The sequence below is a fragment of the Chinchilla lanigera genome, unplaced genomic scaffold, assembly GCF_000276665.1.
Source record: "Chinchilla lanigera isolate Chin_1 unplaced genomic scaffold, ChiLan1.0 scaffold00668, whole genome shotgun sequence".
NCBI classification, from domain to species: domain Eukaryota; kingdom Metazoa; phylum Chordata; class Mammalia; order Rodentia; family Chinchillidae; genus Chinchilla; species Chinchilla lanigera.
Window position 1 is genome coordinate 1 of NW_004956069.1, and position 8,690 is coordinate 8,690.

At 59.9% G+C, this 8,690-nt stretch overlaps 1 protein-coding gene across 1 annotated transcript; it reads left to right on the top strand.

Annotated features, from left to right (window-relative positions):
• Positions 1–2,463: 2,463 nt before the first annotated feature.
• On the top strand, positions 2,464–8,492 carry LOC102007845 (cadherin-4; the record flags this gene model as incomplete). Its single annotated transcript, XM_005415167.2, is given in 4 exon segments — positions 2,464–2,697; positions 3,739–3,972; positions 7,827–7,966; positions 8,328–8,492. Coding segments are annotated over 4 exon segments (773 nt in total), but the record flags the coding sequence as incomplete, so codon positions are not given.
• Positions 8,493–8,690: the final 198 nt, after the last annotated feature.

The following is an 8,690-nucleotide window of genomic DNA, read 5'->3' on the forward strand; positions in this document are numbered from 1 at the left end:
GTTAGGGTTAGGGTTAGGGTTAGGGTTCGGGTTAGGGTTAGGGTTAGGGTTAGGGTTAGGGTTAGGGTTAGGGTTAGGGTTAGGGTTAAATCTAGGGCTGGGGCTGGGGTTATGGTTAGGGTTAGGGTTGGGGTTAAACTAGTCTGGGGCTGGGGCTGGCCAGCAGGGGATCTTGGTGCCACCCAGCAGTCCAGCAGCCCTGCTCCTGACGGGAAGCATCCTGGCCCCTAGTGTCTGCTTTTCTTCTCATGGTTGGGGATGCCTGGTCCCTGACATGTGATTGAGCGCTGCAAAGCACTGAGGACAGCCTGGCGGCTCTTACTGCCGCTGTCTCCTCCATTTCTGCACATCTGCTGTCGCTCAGCAGTGTTTATAGGGGGAAAGCAGCTCTGCCTCCCAGGGCCGACACCCCCGTGTATGTCCCCGGCCTGGTGCAACTCCACAATAATGACACTAATCTCAACAAAACTGAGGGTTAGTTTCTCTCACATCACAAGCTGGAGGTGGACGCCCAGGATCAGCTTGGAGAATGCAGGCCTGCTCAGTAGCCAAACTGTGCCTCTGCTGAGCCACAGCAAGGTCCAGAACAGTTGCTAGTGCTCCACCCATCACAACCACATTCTGCCCAACTTAAAGAGGCGCAGGCAGGATGAAGGCACACCCCTGCCCTTCTAAGGACTTTCAGGAGGCACCACAACAGACCTCTACATACAGCTCACAAAAGCCAGAACTTAGACACAGCCAGATCCAGCTGCAAGGGGTGCTGGGAAATGTAGTCTTCTAAATAGACAGTTTTATCCCAGATAAAACTTGGGACTCCAGTTCTTCCATTAAAAGAAAGCAGAAGTGGACGTTAGGGGACAGGAGTCTCTAGGCCAGGCAGTCAGACAACCTGAGTGTGGAGACGGAAGAAACCAGAAGTGGGACTAAGAGGGGCTGCCCACCATGGGCCCCGACCTGTGAGACCAGAGGGTGGGGCACGCAGAGTTCAGACCAAGGGCTGCCGAGTGTTCTGGGAAGTGCTGAGCTGCTGAAACATCGCCAGCAAGGGTCGCCTAGCCCCATTACCATGGCACCTGAAAGCCAGGCACAGGGTCGCCTAGCCCCATTACCATGGCACCTGAAAGCCAGGCACAGGCCACCCTGCCGGCCTCTCCCGGCCACACCAGAGCCGCCTGGTCACCAGCCCATGACGAGCGCCTGGCCTAGGTGTCTCCCCGCCCTCGCCTGCCAAAGCCCAGGCACTGAGGCTACATTAGGGGAGCAGCGAAGAAACCAGGCCGGGCGGTGCGGGTGGAGGGGACCCCGCCCGCCTCTCCCAGCCATGTGCAGGGGCACCTGCTGCTCAGCAGAGCGCCTTCCAAGGCAAGCCCTGTGTGGCGTGCGGCATCTACGTGCGTCAGCATGTGTTTCTGGGCAGATGAAAGAGCCCTGCTGCAGGAAATCTTTCCACGCGCTCCGGCAGCCCCAGCCAGCACACGGCTGTTGACGTCAGGTCAGCAGTGGCCATGCAAGGGCTGAGAACTCAGCTGTCACTGCTGCCACCTCCAAGCCTGGGGACAGACGTGTCCCACACCCGGGCCGCACGACCTGTGTCTGTCAGCACCACCGGCCTGGACCAAGGCAGGGCTGGGTGTGCAGAGGCTCAGGGGACAAGGACAGGCCTCAGCAGAGTCCTGGTCACACTGCAGCCAGGGGCAGATGGGACATCTGTGGAGACCGCGCCAACCTCCGGAGCTCCTGGGACGGTCTGTGCCCAAAGCAGTCTGCAGCACTGGGGACTGAACCCAAGGAGCACCAAGCTACATCCGCAGCCCTTTTTAAAGTTTATTTTGAGACAGGATCTCACCAAGCTGCCCAGGCTGGCCTCAAGCTTGCAACCCTCCTGCCTCAGCCTCCCGAGTGCTGGGATTCCTGGGATGTGCCACCCCACCTGGCTCAGTCCTTCATTCTGATTGTGTCTGGGTTCCTGACTCTCAGCCTCTCTGGGCCTGGCCTGGCAGGGAGACTAGGAAAGACATCGGGAGCAGGGAGCAGGACTTGGGCCTTTCGGAGCCCTTCCTGGGCCCCCAGAGGGGCAGGACCCAGGCACCACTGGCACTGTGACGCCTCTGGGCTTCACAAGGGCCGGGCCAGGCAACTTCGGTCAGGAGAGGGTGTGTTGGGCTGTGTGTGACAGTGTGTGTGTCACATGCGGCTGTGTGTCCACGTGGCCCTGCACTCTCTGCCACCCAGAGCCCAGCGGCTCCCAGGCTGCAGCACAGTGTCGGTTTCGCGCGGGCTTGGGCCTGTGGCCAGCGAGGCCTAGGACGAGGAGCTGTGCGTCACCTGGCTGGGCCCTCCGTGTCTCTGGGCGTGTGTGTGTGCGGCTGCCTGTGCGTGCGTCCTGCTGTGACTGCGGCTTGGCCGTGGCTGTGGAGTCCAGGAGTGGCCCCGCATGGTCACCCTGTGTCTGTCCCATAGGGATCCCCCCGGCCAGCGGCACAGGGACACTGCAGATCTATCTTATCGACATTAACGACAACGCCCCGGAGCTGCTGCCCAAGGAAGCGCAGGTCTGCGAGAAGCCAGGCCTCAACGCCATCAACATCACTGCGGCGGACGCCGACGTCGACCCCAACATCGGCCCCTACGTCTTTGAGCTGCCCTTCGTCCCCATCACCGTGCGAAAAAACTGGACCATCACCCGCCTGAATGGTAAGCACAGCCATGAGGAGGGGGCCCCCAGGTCCGGGTGCAGCCCCGGGGCCCTCTGCTCCCGGGCAGCACCCAGGAGAGAGCTGAGCCCCGCAGACAAGGCTGGGGACCCTGCCCACCGTGCCTCGGCTGTCAAACCGCTCCCTCCACCCCGCAGGCCCCGAGGTCCTCCACCAGCACGCACACGCGGGCACATGTGCCGCTCTGACACTGACCCCTGCTCACTGTCTGCCCGGTGTGCACTCACTGGGCCCCAACCCATGCGTTTCCCAGACACAGACGTGGAGCCTAAGAGGCTCAGAGTTCTTAAGTGTGGACGGCGCTCTGAGCATGCTCTCTAGGAATGCAGTGCGGATCTCGACCTCTAGCAGAGCACTCCGTCCACCAACTTGCACCAGTGCTGAATATTACCGCTTCCAAAGCACTCTGCCAACTCTGCAGCCAAAACTATCGCTTCACTTACATCTCTTCACTACAATATTTTTTTTTTTTCTGTTTTGAAACAGTCTCACTACATAGTTCAGGCTAGGGTTGAATTTGCTATGTAGCCCAGGCCAGCCTTGAACTCGTGGCAATCCTCCTGCCTCAGCCTCCCAAGAGCTGGGATTACAGGTGTGCACCACCATGCCCAGCACATAAATTTTTTAATATATATTTCTTAAAGTAAATTAATGTGTTTAGTTAAATGTTTAAATTTAATGTATTTCTGGTTTAGTTTCTTTTGTGAACTGTAGTTCACAAAACCTTCCTGCGGCAGTTTTTCTTTGGAGAGGTTTTTCCCTCATTGATTTGGTAAAACTCTATGTAGTTGGGAAATTATTTTGTTATCCTCATGTTGGAATGGCCTTTCACTTGCACTGTCTTTAACTTAATGTTGTGTGTGTGTGTGTGTGTGTGTGTGTGTGTGTGTGTGTACACGCACGCACATGGTGTGTGAAGCCAGGTAGCTCCAGCTTTCATGCCATCATATGCGTGCCCCTGTTGGGAGTCCTGCCGGGTAGGAGGCTGCCCGCCGTAAACGTTTGCGTTGCTTTGCTCCAGGTGACTATGCCCAGCTGAGCTTGCGCGTGCTGTACCTGGAGGCCGGGATGTACGAGGTCCCCATCACCGTCACAGACTCTGGGAACCCTCCCCTGTCCAACACGTCTGTCATCAAGGTCAAGGTGTGCCCCTGCGACGAGAACGGCGACTGCACCACGGTGGGCGCCGTGGCGGCGGCTGGTCTGGGCACCGGAGCCATCGCGGCCATCCTCATCTGCATCGTCATCCTGCTGAGTGAGTGCGCCCGGCCCTGGGCCTGGGGGGGCTCGCTTGCAGGATGGCCGGGCCGGAGCCCAGGCTCCCCACCACAGCCGCGTCACTCGGCCTCATCCTCCGCAGAAATCTCTCAGAAACCCCACCCATAACGGGAAATCGGGGTTGCACTTTCCTGGCACGCCCAGGACGAGGGCTGCCCGACCCAGGAACTGGAGGTGTCTCTTGGGCCCTGGCCCCTCCCCCTCTCCCCACTGTGCCTCCCAAGAGCCCCGTAACCCAAAACCTGGCTCCCTCGGACCCTAAAACGCCCGCAGGAAGCTCTCATGTGGATGTTGGGGGGGAAGGACCGCTCCGTCTGTCAACATCTTGTCCAAAGTTCCAAGGAACCTATCTGATTGGGCTGGCTCAGGTCACATGCTCACCCAAAAGCCAATCACCCGCCAGGGAATGGACTGTGCTCTGGGCCACAACCAGGACCCACCTTCCAGGGGTCTCTTGGATCTCCCCGAACCGAATGAGAGTGATGGCTGTGAGGGAATGACCCCAGTGTCCCTGCTCCCCTCCTCCCTGGGACAGTCATTCTGGCCCGCGGACGGCGCAGGTACCACGGTGGAGACAGTGAAGGGGGCAGACGGCTGGGACGCGCCTCACCATGCGCATCTGAGCCGCGACGCTGTGCTCTGCGGGGTGGGCTGGAGCCTCGGTGCGGTCCCACTCTAGCCGGCTGCCCTCCGGACCGGAGCAGCCGGCCCCAAAACCCCGGATCTCTGAGAAAGGGCTCTGCCTTTTTCTGTGTCCTAGCTCTTCTGCACGTGTGCCTGCATGTGCGTGTGTGTTAGTGGGGATTGAACCCAGGACCTTCGCACTGAGCTACATCCACAGCCCTGTTTGGGGGGGCATTGTTTGTTTCTTTTGTTTTTGTTTTTGTTTTTGCTTTTCTTTTGTTTTTGTTTTGTTCTGTTTTGTTTTGTTTTTTGAGACAGGGTCTTGCCAAGTCACTAAATTGCCCAGGCTGGGCTCCAACTTGCAGTCCTCCTGCCTCAGCCTCCCAGAGAGCTGGGAGTACAGGTGTGCCCCTCTGAAAGCCGGTTTCATTTCCAAGACTTACCTTGCCCACTGCTGTCAGGGCAACAGAGTTCTCTGTGTGAAAGAGTAGGGACTGGTTCTCCTCTTTTTGTTGTTGTTTTTTTGGTTTTTTGGTTTTTTGGGTTTTTTTCAGTACCAGGGATTGAACTCAGGACCTCCCGCTTGCCAGGCAGGCAGGGTGCCGCTGAGCTAAACCCCCAGCCCCAACTGGTTCTCCTTTGAAGACACACCCAGGCAGGTGCTCTCCCAGACACACCCAGGGGTGCTCTCCAGAGCATGAGGGAAGGAGTGTGTGAGACCCCATCTCAGCAGAAGCCTGGCCTGGGGGCACCAGCAGGTGATGCCTTGGGGGGCTTACTCCTCTGCAAGCCCCTCTCGTCTTGTCCCCATGGTGGGCAGGCCTGCGCCCAGGCTACGGACACAGCCACCTCTGCAAGGCCTCATCCTCCCATCCTCCCTGTCCAGCCAGGATAGGCTCTGGGTTCAGGTTCTGCCTCGGCTGCTCATGGAGGTGGGGCTCCTGCCTCCTCCAGTTCCTCCCCACAGCCTGGGACCCAGCAGGGCTTTGTCCCGCATCCTCGGGGGACCCTGTCCCTCACTCCCAGCACTCCTCACCACACCTGCACTCGGCCCCTGCGTCTTTGGGCCTGTTTCCTGCCTGTGAGATGGGAAGGCCATGGGAGCTGCAGGGAGGATGCACCCTTCCTCCTGAGCCCACAGGGCAGGCACGGACCCCTCTGAAAGCCAGACGCAGACGAGGAGGGCAGTCAGAGATGTGTGCATGGGGACTGGTGCCCGGGGCCTCTCAGAAACAAAGACACCAGGGGTCTGGAGATGAGCAGGCAGCCAGGACAGGGGCCTGGCAGTGACCTGGGGGGGGCGTGCTGGGGGGACGGCTGCACCCACAGTGGGAAGGTCAGGTACTGCCCTCCTTCGGTTACTAGCACATGTGTGCCGTACAGCGATCACCTGCATCGGGGCGCTGGCACACACAGCCGCCTCTCCGTCCTTTACGCACCCCCGGCCCTGCTCTCCCCATCTCTGAAAGTCCACCACCCTGCTCCCTGTCTCCTTTCCTTCCGCTCTTTACCTACAGTTGGGGCTGGCACAGAGTCTCACTTAGCCCCGGGGCTCCAAGGTGCAACCGTTCTCCTGCAAATGACTCAGACGCTCATTCTTTATGGCAGGGTGGAGCGCCCTGGTGTGCAGACGCCATGTTTGCCCTATCCGCTTGCCCACCGATGGACAATTGGCCACTTCCAAGATCCAGCTATTCTGAGCTGAGCTGCTCTAAACAAGGGTGGGCCTATTTTGCTGTGGTACAATGTCTTTACCTCTTCCAGGAAGGTATCCAGAAGAGGTATAGCTGGGTCACATGGAATTTCTTTTTTTTTTGTTCGTTTGGGATTTTTTGAGACAAGGTCTCACTGTGCAGTTCAGACTGGACTTCAGCTCACTTTGTAGCCCAGGCTGGTCTTAAACTTGCAATGATCCTCCTGCCTCAGCCTCCCGAGTGCTGGGATTACAGGTGGGAATTTCTAGCTTTGGTTTTCGAGGAAAACCACACAGCTCGATGCACATACGTCCCGTGTGTGCACGTGTAACCAGGTGCATGCAGGTGTACACACACACACACACGTGCATATACCCGTGGAGATGTGAATGTTGTGTGCACACGTGTGTATGTGCATGTGTGCACGTGTGCATGCCTGCACTGGTTTGTGTGCCTGTGTGTTTATGTGTGTCCACGTCCGTGCTCCTGTGTGCACGAGCAAACACACCCATCTGTACATGTGCACAGTGCATGCGTGCTCATGGACCCTGCCTGGGTCCCCCTTGTCCTCCCTGAGCTCCCACAGGCTCAGCTACAACTCAGGGGACGCTTCTCCCTCGGCAGCTCCAGCCAGGACACTGTCATCCCCTCTCCCTCTGTTCAGAAGAGTGATGGAAAGAAAGGCTTACTCATGCCCGCCCCCCCCACCGCCCTCCTGCTCCCCAGTCCAAGCAGGCCACCTCCTCAAGGTGGGCTCAGGAGGAGGGCAAGGAGGCCCAGCTGTGGATTCACTGAACTGCAAGTGGAAATTCTCAGAAAAATATTTGTGACTGTGCTGAGCCTGTAGACCTCATTATTCCCTGAGCAACATGGCATGACAACCACACAATGTGTACATTGTATCAGCTATTGGAGGTCACTAAGCGGTGATTTAAAATACACCGGGAGGGGAATGCAGGGCACACAGTTTCTATACAAATAGGATGCAAGGGACTGGAGCATCCGTAGATTCCAGTACCCCCAGGGGCAGGGACAGCCAGGCCCCCAAGACGCTGAGGGAAGCTGCAAGCAAAGGCTTAGAACCTCACCCCACTGCCTGAGCAGGGAGTGGGCTGGGCCGGTCCAGCTGCCGGGGAAACTGCACACACATGCCTCACACGGGCACACGGGCAGGAACACAAGTGTGGGCACACACGTGAGCACGCATGCACTGTGCACATGTACAGATGGGTGTGTTTGCTCGTGCACACAGGAGCATGGACGTGGACACACATAAACACACAGGCACACAAACCAGTGCAGACATGCACACGTGCACACGTGTGCATACACACGTGTGCACACAACATTCACATCTCCACGGGTATGTGCACGTGCGTGTGTGTACACCTGCATGCACCTGGTTACACGTGCACACACGGGACGTATGTGCATCCAGCTGCGTGCGTGCTCGAGCCACGCGTGTGCACAGGTGTGTCCTCCCGCACACACTCACACCTGTCCCTCCCTGCAGCCATGGTCCTGCTGTTCGTCACGTGGATGAAGCGCCGGGAGAAGGAGCGACACACGAAGCAGCTGCTCATCGACCCCGAGGACGACGTGCGCGACAACATCCTCAAGTACGACGAGGAGGGCGGAGGCGAGGAGGACCAGGTGAGACGCCCGGCCCGCGGCAACCAGCGCCTCCGAAGGGGCCGCGCGGAGTTCCGCAGAATGCGCAGAGCCGGGCGGGGCCCCCGCGCCCACCGCGTCCGGGCTGTGTCCTCCCCGGCCTGTCCTCCCCACCCGCCCTCGAGCGCCAACCCCAGCCGGTGCTGCACCGTCCCCGGGAGGGCAGGGCCCGGCTCCGAGGGCTGGGAAGGGTGTCTGGGCGGGGTCCGGGAGCCGCGGGGCAGAGGCGGCGGCGGGCCGAGGGCACACGGCCCTCCCCTGAGGACGGCAGGACTTGGGGGCAGTGCGGGCACGGGGACAGCACGGGGCGGGGCGGCTCCTGACGACGCGGCCTCTGCCCCAGGACTACGACCTCAGCCAGCTGCAGCAGCCCGAAGCCATGGAGCACGTGCTGAGCAAGGCCCCCGGGGTGCGGCGCGTGGACGAGCGGCCGGTGGGCGCGGAGCCCCAGTACCCTGTCCGGCCTGTGGTGCCCCACCCGGGTGACATCGGCGACTTCATCAGCGAGGTGGGTTCCCCGCAGCGCGAGGCCCAGACCCGGGGCCTCCGGTAAATTGAATCCTACCCGCGCGGCCAAGCGGTGAGGAGCGCGCAGCCCCTCCCCTGCAGGCGCTCGGGGCCTAACGGGGATCCCGGGCCGCCAGGGCCAGCGCGGCCGCAGGGAGGGCACCGAGAGCCCGGAGCGCCGGGCGTGGGGGCCAAGCCC